Source organism: Notolepis coatsorum, assembly GCF_963971535.1.
Source record: "Notolepis coatsorum genome assembly, chromosome: 5".
NCBI classification, from domain to species: Eukaryota; Metazoa; Chordata; class Actinopteri; order Aulopiformes; family Paralepididae; genus Notolepis; species Notolepis coatsorum.
In genome coordinates this window covers 180,917,082-180,936,889 of record NC_140169.1, presented here as the reverse complement: position 1 = coordinate 180,936,889, position 19,808 = coordinate 180,917,082, and the positions used below count along the sequence as shown (strand labels likewise).

Sequence of the window (19,808 nt, the reverse complement as noted above, 5' to 3'; positions counted from 1 at the left end):
GGAGATGATCTTCTCTCGGTCACAATTGAAAGTGTATTTTTCCGTTGCACAAAAACTGTCTCGCAGTCGCATTGAATAATCTACTCCATATATATATATTAGGGCTGACCCCTATTAATCGATTCGTCGACTAATCGGTCGAAAGGAGCCGTAGTCGACTGGCCAACCTCTTAGTCGAATATAATAATATTTTTTTTCATTCTTTCCAAAAGAAAAAAGGACTAGACGCTAACGCTTGGCTAACGCTAATGGCACGCATACCAGAGGCTAACTGTCTATGAAAACAGGCACAGAGGCACTGAAAGAGGATTTCATCCATCTAATGAACACACTAGATTAGACAAATATCAAGATGTATCCATCAGTGGACCAATTGCATGCTTTTGCAGAGGACAAGAAGCCTTCAGTCGACTCCTTCAGACATTAAGCACCCCCACAGCCCAAATGGAATGATAAAAAATGTAATACTCGACTAACGGCAAATTTTGGCCAATCCTAGTCGACCATCCAAATCCTTAGTCGGGGACAGCCCTAATATATATAGATATATACTCGTAACAATTTTTTGGCAAACCACTGCTGCCTGGGCGCAGTGATTTCATCACCTCAAAAAACCAGTTTTTCAAAAAGCAACAGGGCTTTTGAGGTGATGAAATCACTGCGCCCAGGCAGCAGTGGTTCGGCAAAAAAAATAGTATATATCTGCTTAGAAAACTAAAATGTCTGAAAAAAGATTAACATTTCTCCACGTGGTAAATACACAGGTCACAACATGTTTACAGGAACGTTTTGGAGTTGTATTTGGAGACTGTTGGGAACTACACACTGGCACACCTACTTCCAGTGAATGGCGCTAAGCTAGGCTAACGGTGCGGCTGTTCCCTAAGCCTAATGCATGCACAGAGAACAAAGGGGTATGTATCTGCTTGTCTAACTCCAGGGTCGATGGCAAATAAGATAATTTCCCAAAAAGTTTGCGTGTTCCTTTAATAGAACAGCCAACAGCCCCTTTGAAGCTCTGTACCTCAAAACGGGCTATTGTGTTATCATCCTTGTTAATAAGACATCCGCCCAATTTGTACAACCTGTACTTTCATATAATGTAAACATATATATATATATATATATATAGATATATCTTTTTATAATAAATATATTTTTTTGAAGCTTGCTTAAATAGAATAATTTTCTATAGGCTTGCCGTGGTAGTCAGTGATACTGGTGTCATTCTGTGTTCAGGCATCCATACTTATTGAAAAAATGCTCATATCCAAAAGTAGTAGATAGATATAGGTCATACATGTAGGTATGCATTTGGTTACACACACACAGAAGTATTCTCAGAGGTCATTGTGTGTATCACTAAAATTAAAAAAAAAAACACAACTGGAATAGAATATCACACAATTTTATTAAAAAAACATAGAGAATAATAATCACAAGAAACATCAACTGTATCAATTGTATTGTACAATGAACAACCCTATATATCACTTTTGGATTACAATAATAATACAAGGTGCCTCATATGATATTTGGCAGAGAGCGACCACAGTGAATTTAGGCAAAGACCCTATTATCTGTGCCTGGTCACATTTATCCATGCTAAAATACCAGAAGGGGGTGGGGGGGGGGGGGGGGGGGGTGTTAGGAAAGGTGGGATTTTTTAGGTATTGGAGGTGAGAGACAAAGGCTGGTGACTGATTGATCAGGGGAGACGGGAAGACTGATTGATCAGGGGACAAATGGATTGATTAAGGGAGACAGGAAGACAGGACGTGGGGATTGGGGATTAATCAGGGGAAATTGGGACTACGTTAGGTGTGGGGAGATGACAAATGGGAAGGCATACAATTTCTACTACAATAGAAACCGACCGACTCATAACTTCCTTCATGGTGGGTTATGTTCGTTTCAGCCGCTCTCTGTAGGCAGGCGTTAGCCTGTCTACCTGTAGGCCTACTGATGGCGGAGTACAGATTTGTTCTGTATCGCCGTGTAGCAGTGGTCCAAAATATAAATTCCATGTGTGTTGAAAGTATTTCGGCAATACTTTGCGCAGAGACGCTTGGTTGAAGTCTCCGAGCGCGATGCAAGAGGCCTCAACAAACATGATAATCAAACATGATTCTATTCAACTGCCACCACTCACATGTAATTTCAGCCCACAGATGTGCCGGCTAAAGTTAAGGACGAATCATAGTGGCCTTGTGCAGAATGTTTGTGTAGTTAATTATCTTGACAGGATGTGATTCAGTCTTGCTGCCCAGTAGAGATTTAGAGGTTTTACCAGGATATTACTGCAGGTCATGCAGTAATGTACGGAAGAAAGAGGAGTTTCGTTTTCTGTATGGTGCTTTATTTCCAGCTCAATATGGGGTTTTACATGTTGTTACTTCCCTTCTCATACACAACACAGCTACCTGCTAATACGCTAGCTTCAGAACAACAACGTAACATCCGGTCCGTCTTCCCATATCTCCCGGGGGGAAAGAACACCCCCAGCTTAAAAGTGGTGCCCCTAAGACCATACAACTAGAGCGACACACAAAACACCAAACCATTACAATAATTCACCCACGGAACAATGTGTTGGGGATAAGGGTTCCGCATGGACAATTATGTTTGTTACTTTCCTGTCTGCAAACAAGTTCCTGTTAGCTAGCAAGTAGCAAGTAAACAGTGTTGACCACATCCTGACCATCTGCCCCCTATACAAACCACCCTCGGAAGCCAGCCTCTTTGATGTGGGACCAGAGTTAAGGGCATGGCTACAAGATACGGAGTTGGACCTCTGACGTTACACGAAAGAAGAAGTGTTGACGTTGAAGTTGATGTTGAATAAACGTTTAGCAAGATTTTATTTAGCAAACTACATTTTGTGTCGTAGTTTTTTACAACATTGAATAATTTAGTCACGTTAGTGTCACATGATCTCCCATTAACGTGACGTCTTGTCTTGTTTTCGTCAGGGGGAAAAGCTTCATTGATGACCATATTTGTCATAATTTTCGTATGACTATATTAACACTGCTAAATAACGATCCAAATTCAAACTTTCTGCGACACTTCAATCTCTAGAATGCAAAAATAAGACCACCCCTCTTCTCAAAGCAGCATCTCTAGTGTCTGGCAATGTCACTAACGCACTAAATTCAGAAACTCACACACTTACTCGCTCTGCACCTGGTGGCGGCACACAGGAAATGCTATTCACATGTATGATACTGCATGTCCTTGTTCACTTCTGATCGTCTTATATCCGGGACAATACGGTGTACATTGAACCATTCTCTGACAGGAGAGGAGTGTTCTGAACATTCTGAAACTGAATTGACTTGTTTATTTTTAACAGCGAAAAACAATTTCCTCTTAGGCTTAATTCAGCTATCTCAGAGCATCCATGATAGCACCCCTGCAAGAGTCCTGCCCAATTAGGAGACATTGTCACAGTATGTAATAACATTGGCACAGCCTGTAACGAACCATCTTCCCACATACGCCCATCGTTGCTCAGGTGTACTGTGGGAGATTACCACGACACACTAGGAGGACACACTTGGATAGACACTTTCCATCCTTTCAGTTCTGTCATGTCCACACATGGAGCCCAAACTGCAATTTTGGTATAACTGAATAAATCATATTTTATTTATTTATTTATTATTATTAGTGTACTCCATAAATATTAGAGTAGGACTCTTCATATGGCAACACAGCTATTCCTCGCTCTTCACTAAATGTATTCATTTGAATATACTGAATAATTATACTGTAGGACTGCCTGAGTGTTTTCTCTGTCAGGGTTTGTATGATGTTTCATAACATGTCATGACTTAGTGGGAAGAGAATGTGAAGCATCCCACCCACACAAAACAGACTGTGAATAAAAAAATATGTTTCATTTCACTTTTGTTTGCTCTGTTCATGGTAATTCACAGTAATGTACAGTTCCGTAAAATAAAATAAAATAAAAATGTATTAATCAAAGTGCATCTCAATTTGCACATTCCATGAGCGAAAAGGAGCAGGGAGAAGAAAATCTGCCCCGTACTCGAAACAATACGTAAACAATATAAATAGAGGGTCTGTCAATTACAATAATTTAACAATACTTATAATAACATGATACAAATTATACATAATATAGAATTGGAAAGCCTGTGACGTTTGGGGTTTTTGCCCTCACCGGGAGCAAAAGCCCTGGCGTCGCCCTGGAGTATTTCACCATTTCCTCTATCCTAATTGTCTTGATTGCTCTTATTAACGCCTACTGTGTATTGTTTGCCTCCCTTCATAATGTTCCCCTGGTATGCTGTTACTTTGTCAGTTGTTCACTGATCACAGACGTGAGTACTCTACCAGAAGCATTTTGTTATCGCTCCCACTTGGAGGTTAATTGTGATACCGCAGTCGGTGTTGTGCTTTGCTTATATTGTATTTGTGTTATTATAAAGTGTATTTACTGTGTTGATGTGTGCCCTGCAAACATCATTCAGTTTGGATTAGACTGCTATCTCGTTTTTGGAGACTACTGTCTCCCATTTCCTTTCCCCTTTTCAAAGTGTTTGTTTCCGTATTTAGACGTTTGCGGAGTTTGTTTTGTCTCGCCTTTTCTTCGTTACGTTATACCAGGTTTTGGAGACTGCGCGTCTCACCTGTATCATTTATTGCTTCGTGCCTTCCTATGCTCCGTTGTTTCACAAATACAGAACATTGTTATTGTGAAAGAGCATATCGTTTCCGACTCATCCATTCAACTCTGCACATGGGTCCAGCACTAACAACTGTAACAGTTACCCTTCAACTCCATAATATTTTTTTATTCATTTTCTTGAACTGAAACATATTTTTTACAACTCTTTAAATCATTCTGTAGAGTCCACAGTTTTACGCCACATACTGAAATATGTTACTCAAAAACATGGATGTAAACACTCACCTTAACACTCACTTTAGACACTTTAAACACTTTAACACTACATCATATTTATCTATTTATTAAAGAGATGTGCACTACATCCATACCTCATTTTGCATCTTGCCTTTTTTTAAAGTTGTTGTACCCCATTGTCTGCATTTTGTACCTCATTGTCTGCATTTTTACTTCATTGTACTTTCATTGTACTTTAGTTTGTATATTTGTATATTGTTGGGATTTATTCCTCTTTTACTTACTTGTTTTACTGTATGAAGCACATTCTCAGGGGCTCATACAGAACCAATAATTTCACTGTAATGTACATGTACTTTATACATGACAAATAAAAGCAAACTTGAAACTATTGCCCAGCTGGCCACACTGTCATCCAGGAAATGCTAACTGCTAACGTGAAACTTGTATTACAAGTCGACACATTTAGATCTGGTGATCTATGCACAAAATACGGGCACTGCACTTCTATTCGTCAATAATAGAAGTTGCAATGTCAATTAGGGCTGCCAATTGACCCTAAGAATATGAATAGACTGCAATGAGGCAAATCCAAATAGAATTTGTATATTAACAATACAATTTACACATTATTACCACACCAAAGCCGGTGTAATATGCTTACAATTAACAAGTTAATTGTCTGTTGCATTTCCCATTATAGTAGCCTACCAATAGGAAACAAACATTAGGCATTGAGCTGTGCTTTGTAACACACATGTATTGGCTTGTATTATTGGCAATTTTTTTTAAAGAGTCAGTGACATATTTTCATTTCACCTTGTATCAATAATGTTTTAAAATTTTATTTATTTACATTCCACTAGCAATTTGGTACCCATTTTTTATTTTTATTTTTTATGTCAAAGGAAATCAGAATATTGAAAGGAATTCTGGCAGCCCTAATGCAAAGGTTACATAAAGGCTTGCTCGTCATTATACGGCAGCTCACACAGCTGTTTAATGATGTGTTACAAATGAATAAAGTGAAACATTTACTTTTAGCTTCGCTGCCGCGTGTCCCTTAATGTACTGTACCGCTGTGTGTGAACACATGCAAAATCCAATCTCATGTTTTACATCAACATATTATTCTCATCTATTCCAGGAAAATGGCTATCCTGGGTATCCTGCACAGAGGCGTGTTCATAAAAGTCCAAATAATATTTGATAATCAATTTAAAAATAAATGCTGCGTCCCATCATGTTGTTGTCACCTTCAGTTTAATGTTCAAATTAAATCCCTTCCCATGTGAAGTCATACATCTGAGCATCCTATTTCTACACACACCCGCTCAATGTGTTACTGTATCCCAGGGCCTGGGTGAATGAATACTCAGAGTATCATACAGCTAATGTTATGCTAGCAGGCATTATGGTCGCTAGTGCTGCATAATGTTTGCAAACAGTGAGTATGATCTAACAGTATGTGTAATACAAGGCTCAGGTAGATATTCTGCCATCTAATTTACAACTTTAATATTTTCAGCCATGGTCTAAGCGGGATCATTTCATTTTATTTCATTTTATTTTGTTTCGCACATGGTAGTGTACATGTACCTTATACATGACAAATAAAAGCAAACTTGAAACTATTGCCCAGGTGGTAACTGTCATCCAGTGTACATTACAAATTCCTATAATTCATTTATTTATTATAATCAAATACACCCATAAGCGAAAAGGTGCAGGAAGAAGAATACATTCTTATTCATACCTGCCCCCTATCCAATTAAATAAAGTAAATTTGATGGTCGGCGCATACAACTATTGCTTGCACTAAAGTGCAAATTTAAGCAAATTCAAGACAAAACAACTAAACGAGCAACAAATGAACAATCAAACATGTAGACAAGCAAAAGATAAGCAAAAGATAACTCCAGAGTCTAATCCTTTTCGTAGTCTTCATATTGTCTAATTATTTTCATCTTATAAATAATTTTTTATTGATAAATATTTGTATATCCCTTTAGGTCAGGGGTCAGCAACCTTTTTGACATGGAGTGCCTGTTTGAAATATAGTTGTAACTAGTGTGCCTCAACAATATTCCATGCATCGTAATTAATTTTTCTCATAATCAGGTCTTTTTAATGATAATTTTTACATTATTACATCATTATTGTTATTGTTATTATTAACAATATTATTATGATGGTTGTATCAACCCTAAATCTGAGTTGGGGGGGGGGGATGCAATGCAGACAAACAGCTGCATACAGTGTGACCATTTCACTCACATTTGCCCATTCATTTTTGGACACATCACACACCATTGGTGTGTGTACTGTACGTGTGCTGTCATAGCTCCACCTACAGGCCTAATGGAGAACACCAGGATGTGAATGGAGGGTGAATGTGAGGTATATCGTGTAAATAAGTTTTGATTGATCGCAAGACTACACTGTAAAAAAATATATAATAATAAGTTACCAGAACTTAAAAATATTGAGTTCAGTTACTGTGCATTAAGGTTTTCAGTTTTCAATCCATAATAAGTTAACAGAAAAATAAGTACACAACCACATTATTTCAACCTAATAAAACTATGTTTATTGTCATTGTTTTAAGAACACAAGTTGACTTGGTAATACTCACATTTTGAGTAAAAAAATGGCTTTTAACATGTGCAATGTTCAATGAAATAGAAAAATAAATAATACAATTTGTTGATTAATCCCACTGGTCACAATGGTGACCGTAATAATGTTTTTGTTATAAGGCTCTGCAAATGTTACTGAATGATGTAGCAATGTATTTCCAGCTAAATTGAAATAATAAACAAATAAAGTGTCTCAATTAAATATGTGGTAGTAAAAAGACCCTGTGGGAGGACTTCAACAAGATAAATGCGACAACAATGCAAAATATTTCACTATAATATTTCAAAGCAAAAAAAAAAAAAAAAAAAAAAAAACTTTTTTATTATGCTGCCCCCTGTGCCTATGCAAATGCCCCCGCGTGCCTATGCAGGCACGCGTGCCTAGGGTTGCCTACCCCTGCTTTAGGTCATTGTGGAGAGAATTCCACATTTGTACTCCTATCACTGAATAATAATGCCCTTCAAGCTGCACATTAACATAATTGAATGGACTCAATGTCACGTTGGACAGTTCTCTGCCTCCGCATCATCCATGGTGGTTTTACAGAAGTTCTTCTTTATGTTTGGTTATGTTATGTTTATGTTTGAGGGTTTACGACCAGAGGGTGTTGTTCCATTGTGACACGGGCTTTTGAAACCCGTCGGGTCATGTACTGTGATGTTGGGATTGTCACAATCCGCCTATTCAACGTGGCCACGTCCCCCCGCCAATTCAGAGACCCTTCCCTGCACACCTCTTTCCCTCAGTCTCTCTTGGACAGCTCTCTTCTCACCCTGCTCCCATCCGTAATCCTGTACCACCATCTAGTGGACTACTTCCGCTACTGCCGCTGTTGGTGGTCATTCATGCTTGTCTTATCAATTTGTCTTTTGTCTTTAATGTAATCTCTGTCATGTTGTCCATGTTGCCTACTATGTTTCCTGGTCTGGTATAGTGTATTGTCTCTTGTATGTGTATGTATTGTTATTCAGTCCTGTCATGCAGGGGCGTCCATTTGGTATGGCAAGGTATGGCACTCGTCATACCTTGGCAAATAAAAATGTATTTTTTTTTTTAATTTTTTTACAATTTTTTATGTTGATTTAGAATTCGAATGTCATCATTGTGAACGAAGCTTCGAACTATTCGGTACAGCCCTAGCATGTTTTGATATTGTCAATTATCTCACTTTTACTAGGTGACTTTTACTGTGACTAACTGAAATATGCCAAAAAAAAAGGAAAATGGACATAGGGACGTTTTTTTTTATCAAAGGGCAGCAGAGACAAGTGATACAGGGACACAGGTAAGGTCTGGCTTAGTGATTATAATAGTGCAGTTCAGCATTCAGTAACCCATACTTTTTGTGAATGTGCTTTTGATACTACATTCTGTTGAACACACACCTCAAAACCGTACCTAAGGAAAATTGGCTCAATTGCAAGAAAAGTAATAGACAGTTATGATATTACATTCTGCATAATTCGTATGCAAAATATTGTGGTTCCCTGCTTTAGTCTGTTGACACATTTCTATACTAAAAATGCTTGTGTAGTCCTGTGTCATACCTAAATGTCATATAACTGAATTGTATAGAAACAACTCACCAAAAGTGACTATTGCACAACTGATTTGACAAAGAAATCCACCAAGGGGGGGAAACCACCTTCACCCCCCCCCCGCCCTCCTCGCCATACCTTGCCTTTTACTGAAAGGACGCCACTGCTGTCATGTATTTGGTGTCACTTTGTTTGTCAGCTTGTGTCTCTGCCCATGTGTGCCTCGTTGTTAATTAGTCTCCTTATATATGCTGTGCTCCCCTGTTACTCCCCTGTCGGTTCGTTGTCTGTATTTCCTGTATCCTGTTAACCTGTCTCTGTGTACCTGATTGCTGCCTTGTGAATACAAGTAAAGCCTTTTGTTGAACTACACCCATTCGCGTCCGGCCTGTCTCTCTCTTCTCGTCCTGTTCTGCATTTTGGGTCCACACCACCACCTCACCGTAACAGGGATATAAGAAAGAAGTTGATAAAGGTACCACCCACCTTCCTTACAGGAGGGTCCCCCGTACGCAGACTGGGAACAGTCGCAGACGTAGCCGCTGTTCTTCTCCAGACACCTCCCTCTGTTGTGGCAGAGGCTGCTGGAGCCGCTGCAGTACCCGGGGCAGCCGGAGCTCACGCCCGGGGTCATCTTGGCACGCTCCTCCAGGTCAAAGTTCACCCCGTTGGCGGTCAGAGTTCTGATGCAGCCCAGGAAACCCCTCTGCCGCGACGCCGTCCCTCCTGGGGGACGAGGACGTGCCATTAGTAATTCATAAAAAGCCTATTACTGCGTTACACAGCGTCTATAACTAGTTTATAATCATAATTCCCTTGGGAGGATGATGAGGATTTACGACAAGCCTTCAATTAATTCCCGGCGGGCATCTCTGGAAGCAGTGGAGTGTGTGAGGCCTCATTATGGCTATGTATGCAAATACAGAAGAATATCTATTAGGATACAGTGTTGGGCTGACCTTTCAGGCCATTATGGCCAGAAGTAACTGCAGAGCCCCAGAATGACAAATCAGAATGTATGGCCTCCAAAGATTCCATCTCTGGGAGGCTTACGGGGGAATGTCTGAACCCATTCAACTATGTAATTCTTTGGCATAACCAGAACGCTACTGTGTAATGAAAATGAATAAGAAAAAAAAAAAAATGTAATAGCATTATAATTCACACCGTGACCTACTGTGTATCAGAGGCCAGTGTAAATCTTGAGATAGCCCATAGGTTCGTGCAATTGCCCAGACACACACACACGCACGCCCGCACGCACGCACGCACGCCCGCACGCACGCCCGCACGCACACAGTGTGGCAGTATGTGTGGGTGGTAAAGGCCTTAGTTACAGGCTGCTTAATGAAATAAATGACTCCCTCAATGGGAGACTATAGTCTAGCAAGGCTGCGGCCGGGGCTTCTTACCCACAAACAGCTGGCTGTTGAGCCTGAGGCGGAGGTGTCCGTCAGACGGGGCCTCTAGGAAGCGCAGGGGCAGTTGGTCCACCTGCAGGGAGGCCTCCTTCACGTTACGCTCTGCCCTCACGTAGTGCCACTGCCTGTCATTCAGGGGCATGTGGGACTTCACCGCGAGGACCGCCGGCCCGTTTCCCACTTCAAAGGAGAACGTCACCACGGAGGGAGCTGAGGGGTTAGAGATGACAGTCAAGGACCGAAATAAACTCATCCATCCACCTGCGCCGGACGCGGTTGGGGGGGCATTAGGTCTGAGGGGCATTGTGCATTCCTTCTCTCTCTCTCTCTCTCTCTCTCTCTCTCTCTCTCTCTCTCTCTCTCTCTCTCTCTCTCTCTCTCTCTCTCTCTCTCTCTCTCTCTCTCTCTCTCTCTCTCTCTCTCTCTCTCTCTCTCTCTCTCTCAAGTCCAACGATAGACACAACAGTATTTTAAAAGATTGTAAACCACTGAAAACAAATCTTTAAAATGCACTGCGTTGAGGAAATAATACAGCAACTATACATAGATGTGAATCCAGCACTGCCATCTGCCCCTCATCCCACCCTCCAAAATGTGGTAATATAATTCTATAGACTCAGAATTGCGATGCTAGGGAACAGCTTGGACCCACGTTTATTTCCTGAAAGCTGTTGATATTAGCAAACACTGCTACAGGAAATTAACTTGAATCCATTTAGAATATTTATGTTGTCAAGTTGAAACCACCTTAAAAACGGACTTATTAGTCGATGTAATGGCCTCTTAACACATTCTGCGCCATTCTCGTATATATACGTGTTTGCTCGCCAATCGTTGAACGCCAAATCACATATATGCGTTATTTGGTCCGTTTTCCTTTTTTTTAGATTTTAATATTCTATTCTGTCTCACGGACCTCTATGTTACCGTTGAAAGCCATACTGAGACCCAGAGAGTGCAATACTGGCCAGATCCTGCTAGGTGGCAGTATCGCCTACCCTTTGAAACCCTGTTCCAGACTGTGTGCCACATCTAATGTCGTCCGGGCAGAGCATTTAGACCAAGCCAAGTGAATCGCTTCATGCAAGCACTTTGAAACGTGTCCAGGACACTCAATGCATGTGTTGTGCCAGATTATGTCGGGGACCCAATGGACATCAATACTGGAAATCGCGATCAGACAATTGGAATATTCTTTTTGGAATAACCCCGATCAAAGATAAGGACTATGCGACATCAATCCTACTTTGATTCAACAATGATTTCACGATCGATCCAGCCGATCAACGTATGTAGTATTAAAATGCCGTTGCTGACAATCAGAGCATCAAAAAACGACCCCCCCCCCATTGATGCATTCATGATGAAACATAATACCTATTATATACCTTTGATTTGGAAATAGTAACTTTTCCAGGCAGCGTCTATATTAAAGGCTGCCTTTAATATAGACGGGTCCAGACGAGCAACGCGAACGCCTTTATCTGTTTCCAGGAAAAAGCCAGGATCACTCTAAAACTATACAATATTCACCACGGGATAACACGCAAACGTATACATGAAAAAAATTATAATTTTTTACATGTTGGACGAGGAATAGTTCCTGTCAAATGAGCCATAGTATTGTGTCCATAGCTATAATATAGAATATAGATATAGCCCTGCAAACACTGCGACGCACAGTGAAAATGCCTATATTTTAAAGCGTGGCGCATTTACTATAGGATGTGTGAGGATTGGCTCGTTCCCCGCCACACGCCCCTTCAAGGTACTGTGTTGATTGGTGCATTCCCCGCCACACGCTTCTGGAGCGATTACCAATTCCATCACGCACCTGTCGTAGTTTGTGATTAGCGCTCCAGAGGCTTCATATACTGGGACCTTCTTTCAATCGTTGTCGGGTCGTTTTGAATACTACTGCTTCTGCCTGCCTTCCCCCCGTTGTTGTGCCTCGTCTACTTTCCCTCCAGGACAGCTTTGGATCGCCGCTGGTGAATATCTTGATCATCCGTTTGGAGCTGCGCCTCGTTGCCCGCTTTACGCGCTTGCGCTTTGGTGAGTTTTGGAACCAAACCCTTTTGGAAATTTCTGTTTTTGTGTGTTTGGATAACACTGAAGAAGTACCGTTTTTGTTTTGCACTGGACTCAGCTAAATTGTGTGTTTGGATAACACTGAAGAAGTACCGTTTTGTTTTGTACTGGACTCAGCTAAATTGTCTGTTTGGATAACACTGAAGAAGTACCGTTTTGTTTTGTACTGGACTCAGCTAACTTGTGTGTAGTTTACACCGAAGATCAAGTCACTTGTATTTCATACTGGACTCAGCTAAGGGAGGACTGAACTGCACTGCCTCTGTGTACTGTTGGACTGTTGTTGATCTCTCTCTCTCTCTCCGTTTCCACTCCGAGTTGGAGCTGGGAGTATCTGCAGAGCCGCAACGGCGTCTACGCCGATTCCCCACCTCTAACACCGGGAGGATCTGCAGAGCCGCAGACAACTCTGCCGAAGGCATTCTCCTTTTTTGTCGTTCAGAATTGTTACTTGACTCTTTTTGATTCTGTAAATAAATATGCCCTAGTGTTTGGCTAACTCTGAACTACCTGTCTGTGCCGTGCTGTTGAGGTCGGTTTCAAACCCTAACATTACGACCCGACCATGACGACCTCAGCCGACACAGACAGAGTCAGAACAGCGTTGGCGGTCCAGATTGAATTAACCAACGACCACAGCCTACAGTTAGGTGCGGCTGCGGCTGCTGTACAGGAGCTCCGAGCCCAGGTCCTGCCTATTCAGGAGTCCCTTGGCTCTCTGGCTACCCTGCAGACAGCCCAGGGTAATCAGCAGGCTGATATTCTTCACCAATTACAAACCCTGAGTGAAGCATTTAACGCCCTGCTTGTAACCCCACCTGCTTCAGGAGTCTCGGCCAGAGCACCACCCGCAGCCGTGGCAGGCCCCGCGCCTCCCGATCCCGCACCTCGGGAGCCCCGTCTCTCCGAACCACGGTTGTTCAATGGTAACTTCGAGGATTGTGCCACATTCATCATGCAATGTGAGTTGGTTTTTCTTCATCAACCCAGCCGATTCACTTCAGAGGGAGCCCGAGTGGCTTACATGACTAACCTGCTCTCAGGCCGGGCAGCACAGTGGGTTACTGCCTCCTGGGCAATGGGGGCCGATTTTTGTTTTTCCTACCCAGACTTCGTGGCAGAGCTCCGCAGGGTTTTCCACCACCCAGCCCGTGGCCAGGACCCAGGAGCTCGGTTGGGCACCTTCCGGCAGGGCAGTGGCGGGGTCAGCGACTACGTGCTGGAGTTCAGACTGGCCGCAATGGAGAGCGGTTGGAACGATCAAGCGCTTCGTCTCACCTTCATGAGGGGGCTCAACGACGCTGTAAGGGACCAGCTCGCGACCCGTGAGGAGCCTGAGTCCCTCGAGGACCTATTCAGCCTCGCCATTCACATCGACGGACGCCTCCGGGAGAGAAGGCGTGAGAGAGCCCGACTGGGACCCCCAGAGGTACCCCAGACCCCCCGCACTCGTGACGGTACTGCGGTCCGTCCTGCTCCCACCACAACTGGTGGTTCCTTCCCCTCCCATTCGGTGCCCGAGGAGGAACCCATGCAGCTGGGACGCTCACACCTTAGCCCGGCTGAACGGGAGGCCAGGTTCAGGTCCGGCCTTTGCCTCTACTGCGGCCGGGATGGGCACCGTATCTCCAACTGCCCCACCCGGCCAAAAGACCAGGCTCGCCGGGACCCCGGGAGATCCTGGTGAGCCGTTTTTCTCATTCCCAGAACCGTGCACCACCTAGCCGTCTGATGAGAGTCACCCTGGCCTGGGTGGACCAACGGGCGACGGTGGAGGCACTCATTGACTCGGGTGCTGACGAGAGTTTCCTGGATTTCGAGTTTGCTACCCAGGCCAACATTCCGCTAGAGGACCTTGTGAGATCCTTGGAGGTGTTCGCGTTGGACCAACACCGCCTGGCTGACATCACTCAACGCACCGTCCCAGTCCTTCTCACCATTGTTGGTAACCACGTTGAGAGACTCCAGTTTTTTATCACCAGATCCCCTCTTGTCCCAGTAGTCCTGGGCAGGCCCTGGCTCGCGCTGCATGAGCCCCACATCGCCTGGTCCTCCGGTACGATCAGGGGGTGGAGCTCCGCCTGTCATGCCCAGTGTCTTCAGGCGGCGTCCTGTCCCTCGCCCCGGAGCCCCCTTTGTGAGCCGCCCCCGGACCTCTCGACTATACCCCCCGAGTACCACGACCTCGAGGAGGTTTTCAGTAAGTCCCGGGCTCAGGCCCTTCCGCCTCACCGGCCTTACGACTGTGCCATCGACCTCCGCTCAGGGGCTCCCCTTCCCGGCAGCCGCCTCTACAGTCTGACCGTCCCTGAGAAGGCAGCGATGGATCGATATATCTCTGAGTCCTTGGAAGCAGGACTCATTCGGCCTTCCTCCTCCCCAGTGGCGGCCGGTTTCTTCTTTGTTGGGAAGAAGGACGGAGACCTTCGACCCTGCATCGACTATCGCCAGCTCAACGAGATCACCATTAAGAACAAGTACCCTCTTCCTCTCATGAACTCCACCTTCGAGCCTCTCACCCAGGCTACCGTCTTTACCAAGCTGGACCTCCGGAGTGCCTACCATCTGGTCCGTATCCGAGAGGGCGATGAGTGGAAGACCGCCTTCAAGACTCACAGGGGCCACTACGAGTACCTGGTAATGCCGTTCGGCCTCACCAATGCTCCGGCGGTATTCCAGGCGCTCATGAACGACGTCCTTCGTGACATGCTGGAGGAGTTTGTGGTGGTATACCTTGACGACATCCTCATTTTCTCCAAGACCCTCGAGGAACACATCCAGCATGTCCGCCGTGTGCTGGAGCGCCTCCTCCACAATCGGCTCTTCGTCAAGGCAGAGAAGTGCCGATTTCACTCCGACTCTGTGGATTACCTGGGCTTCATCGTGGAGAGGGGCTTGACCCGAGCTGACCCTTGCAAGATCCGGGCCGTGGAGGAGTGGCCGGAACCCACCTCTCGGAAGGAGCTACAGAGCTTCCTCGGGTTCGCCAACTTCTACCGAAGATTCATCCGGAACTACAGCCAGGTGGCGGAACCACTTACCAGGCTAACCTCTCCCGCCCTGCCGTTCGACTGGTCCCCAGCGGCGTGTGCTGCGTTCCGTTCCCTCAAGAAGAGGTTCAACACCGCCCCGGTCTTGCTCCATCCAGACCCCAAGAGACAGTTCATCGTAGAGGTGGACGCCTCGGATACTGGACTAGGGGCTATCTTATCTCAGCGGTCGGCAACGGACCAGAAGGTACATCCGTGCGCCTTCTACTCACGTCGTTTCCTCCCTGTCGAGAGGAACTATGACATCGGCAATCGGGAGCTGCTGGCGGTTGTGGCTGCCTTGGAGGAGTGGCGTCATTGGCTAGAGGGGGCCGAGGAGCCATTCACCATTTGGACGGACCACAAGAACTTGACGTACATCCGTGCTTCCAAGCGCCTCAACGGCCGGCAGGCAATATGGGCCAGCTTCCTCAGTCGGTTCGACTTCTCGCTGACTTTTCGCCCTGGTTCCCGCAACACGAAGGCCGACTCCCTGTCCCAGTTACACTCCAAGGGGGCTCCAACCACTGAGGACCCGACTCCCATCCTCCCAGAGGCCAGGGTGGTGGGAGTGGTCACCTTGGGCATCGAGGGGGTGGTAAGGCGTGCCCTACGCTTCCATCACGCTCCAGGCAATGTACCTGTTCATCGCCTCTTCGTCCCCGACTCAGTCCGGTCCCGGGTCCTCCAGTGGGGCCATACCAGCCGGTTCGCCTGCCACCCAGGTGTTCATCGGACATTCTCCTTCCTGGCTCGTCGATTCTGGTGGCCCACCATGAGGAACGACGTCAAGGAGTTCGTACTGGCCAGCGCGGTCTGCGCCCGCAGCAAGGCCTCCCACCAGGCACCCTCCGGGCTATTGCAGCCGTTTCCCATTCCGAGCCGCCCTTGGTCCCATGTGGCGTTGGACTTCATCACGGGTCTTCCTTCTTCCCAGGGGAACACGTGCCTACTGACCGTGGTGGATCGGTTCAGCAAGGGGGTTTACCTCGTGGCCCTTCCCAAGCTTCCCTCGGCGGCCGAGACGGCGGACCTCCTGACACGCCACGTGTTCCGCCTCCATGGGTTTCCCCAGGACGTCGTCTCGGACCGGGGGCCCCAGTTCACTTCCCAGGTATGGCAGGCTTTTTGCAAGGGATTGGGGGCAACGGTCAGTCTTTCCTCCCAGACTAACAGACAAACGGAGAGGATGAACCAGAGCGTGGAGTCTGCTCTTCGTGTGTGGCTGCTGAGAAACCCGCTTCTTGGAGCCGTTTCCTTCCCTGGGTCGAGTACTCCATCAACTCCATGGTCAGTTCCGCCACCGGTCTCTCACCTTTTGAAATAAAACTGGGCTACCAACCCCCTCTTTTCCCTGCACAGGAGTCGGAGGTGGCAGTTCCCTCCGTACAGGACCATCTCGACCGGTGCCGTCGGGTCTGGGAGATCGCCAGGACTGCGCTGCTCCGGTCATCGGAGCGCGCCAGTCGTGGGGCTGACCGGCGCCGGGTCCCTGCGCCGACATACCACCCTGGGCAGAGGGTGTGGCTGTCCGCAAAGGACCTTCCGCTTCGGTCCTCGGCCAAGAAGCTTAACCCCCGGTTCGTCGGTCCTTTTGAGGTTCTGAAGGTACTCAGTCCGGCGGCGGTGAGTCTTAAGCTTCCTGCGTCCATGCGCATTCACCCCGTTTTCCATGTGTGCCGGGTTAAGCCTGTCTCTCTTAGTCCCCTGATGCCTCCTGCTCCGGACCCGCCTCCTCTCGAGATGGTGGATGGACACCCCCAGTGGCAGGTCCGCCGGCTGATGGGCGTCCGACGGCGGGGTCGGGGGTTCCAGTACCTGGTGGACTGGGAGGGATACGGCCCGGAGGAACGGAGCTGGGTCTCCCGCCGGCTCATCATGGACCCCGGCCTGATCACCGACTTCCATCGTTCCCATCCGGACGAGCCGGGTCGGGCTGGTCGCCGGGTGGCTCCCGTGGAGGGGGGGGTACTGTGAGGATTGGCTTGTTCCCCGCCACACGCTCCTTCAAGGTACTGTGTTGATTGGTGCATTCCCCGCCACACGCTTCTGGAGCGATTACCAATTCCATCACGCACCTGTCGTAGTTTGTGATTAGCGCTCCAGAGGCTTCATATACTGGGACCTTCTTTCAATCGTTGTCGGGTCGTTTTGAATATTACTGCTTCTGCCTGCCTTCCCCCCGTTGTTGTGCCTCGTCTACTTTCCCTCCAGGACATCTTTGGATCACCGCTGGTGAATATCTTGATCATCCGTTTGGAGCTGCGCCTCGTTGCCCGCTTTACGCGTTTGCGCTTTGGTGAGTTTTGGAACCAAACCCTTTTGGATTATCTGTTTTTGTGTGTTTGGATAACACTGAAGAAGTACCGTTTTTGTTTTGCACTGGACTCAGCTAAATTGTGTGTTTGGATAACACTGAAGAAGTACCGTTTTGTTTTGTACTGGACTCAGCTAAATTGTGTGTTTGGATAACACTGAAGAAGTACCGTTTTGTTTTGTACTGGACTCAGCTAACTTGTGTGTAGTTTACACCGAAGATCAAGTCACTTGTATTTCATACTGGACTCAGCTAAGGGAGGACTGAACTGCACTGCCTCTGTGTACTGTTGGACTGTTGTTGATCTCTCTCTCTCTCTCCGTTTCCACTCCGAGTTGGAGCTGGGAGTATCTGCAGAGCCGCAACGGCTTCTACGCCGATTCCCCACCTCTAACACCGGGAGGATCTGCAGAGCCGCAGACAACTCTGCCGAAGGCATTCTCCTTTTTTGTTGTTCAGAATTGTTACTTGACTCTTTTTGATTCTGTAAATAAATACGCCCTAGTGAACTACCTGTCTGTGCCGTGCTGTTGAGGTCGGTTTCAAACCCTAACCGGATGAGGATAATAGCCGGCGCTCAATGGACAGGGGCCCAAGAGACACAAGCTTAAATAAGTTGCTGTGAGGTTGATGCATGGAGCTGAATGTTAGCGATTTGATTGCAAATACTGATCTTCCGAGTTGCTGCTACTTGGCTGATGTAACCTAGCTTCGTCTTGATGTATTGTCTCATGTTTACAAGTTTAAAAATGTCAAAAGTCATGTTAAGGCTCGCTGGATGTTCCATATCATTGGGGGATATAAGAAGGTAACATTTCTCCACATTACTGCCCCTAGTTGCTGCGATTCGTTTTTCTATTTTGCAATATTCTATTTATGGTCAACATGTAAAAATACTCCAATAAGGGACAATGACACATTAAAAGTTCTGCCAAAGGGATAAGAATTTAACAGTTCCTGTCTCCTAAGTGGGCAGGACTTTTACACAGAGGCTCTAACGTTAAAACTGTGAGATCGCTGGACAAGTCTCAAACAAGAGCATTTTGCACTGGATCTTAAATTTTGCGTCAGAAAGTTCAGAACATCTTCAACTTGTAAGAGACAGTCCAATATTTACCTTGAGTTCTATGGTAATGAAGACCAATAGCTATCTCATTGGGGTGAATTAAATTCACATTTTGCCACAGAAGAAGCATATTAAACGATTGTCACGGATGCAAGGGACAATGCGAGATCATTTCAGTAGCCACCATAGCCCCCATACTGAGCAAATGCCTTCTAAGAGTCTCTGCAGGCACGCCCATCCAAACAGATGGTTGTTTTAAGCCAGCTAAGCTCCAAAGATACGCTCATAGATGAAAGAGATTTTGAATCTAGACAATGTGCCAACATTTGTAGAGGCAACATTAACAACATATTTTGGAAGAGCATGTCTGAAATCCTTTCCATTTTCCCATGGACCTTTCTCATAGAGGCATTTGATACTGGTACACTGTTGGTACACCGTTTCAACCAGATATTCATAATTTGGATATTATTTAGTCTTTTTTTATTTGAATAGCCGAATGTATAAAAATTAAGTTTAAATGAAGTGAACACACAAGAGCACAGTGAACAGCTCTAGCAGTAGAAGCCCAGGTTTTCAACACTCCTGGGGCTGATCAGCTGATCGGTTTGTGGAAGGCATGGCATGTGCATCAGGTAGGCTACCCGATGCCGCCTTGCACTGTATTTATTGGTTCTAATCCTGTTTTCGTCAAGATATAATCGAAGGGGAATAATATTCATCTACTGTGCACCGGCTTGCATTCCTCATAAATCTGTCTGTCCCAATGCAGACATATAGAACGTGTGCTTGGCCTATACTTTCCTTGACAA

General features: G+C 45.7%; 1 protein-coding gene across 1 annotated transcript in view; it reads right to left on the bottom strand.

Annotated features, from left to right (window-relative positions):
- The window catches only part of LOC311227880 (contactin-associated protein-like 5), a gene marked incomplete at both ends in the record, with an annotated part of 428,878 nt that overhangs the window by 15,658 nt on the left and 393,412 nt on the right, over window positions 1–19,808 (bottom strand). Inside the window, 2 exons of the mRNA XM_084313722.1 lie at window positions 9,559–9,798; window positions 10,485–10,703. Of these exons, the coding sequence (XP_084169848.1) occupies window positions 9,559–9,798; window positions 10,485–10,703 (459 nt within the window). The remainder of the gene's footprint in view (window positions 1–9,558; window positions 9,799–10,484; window positions 10,704–19,808) is intronic.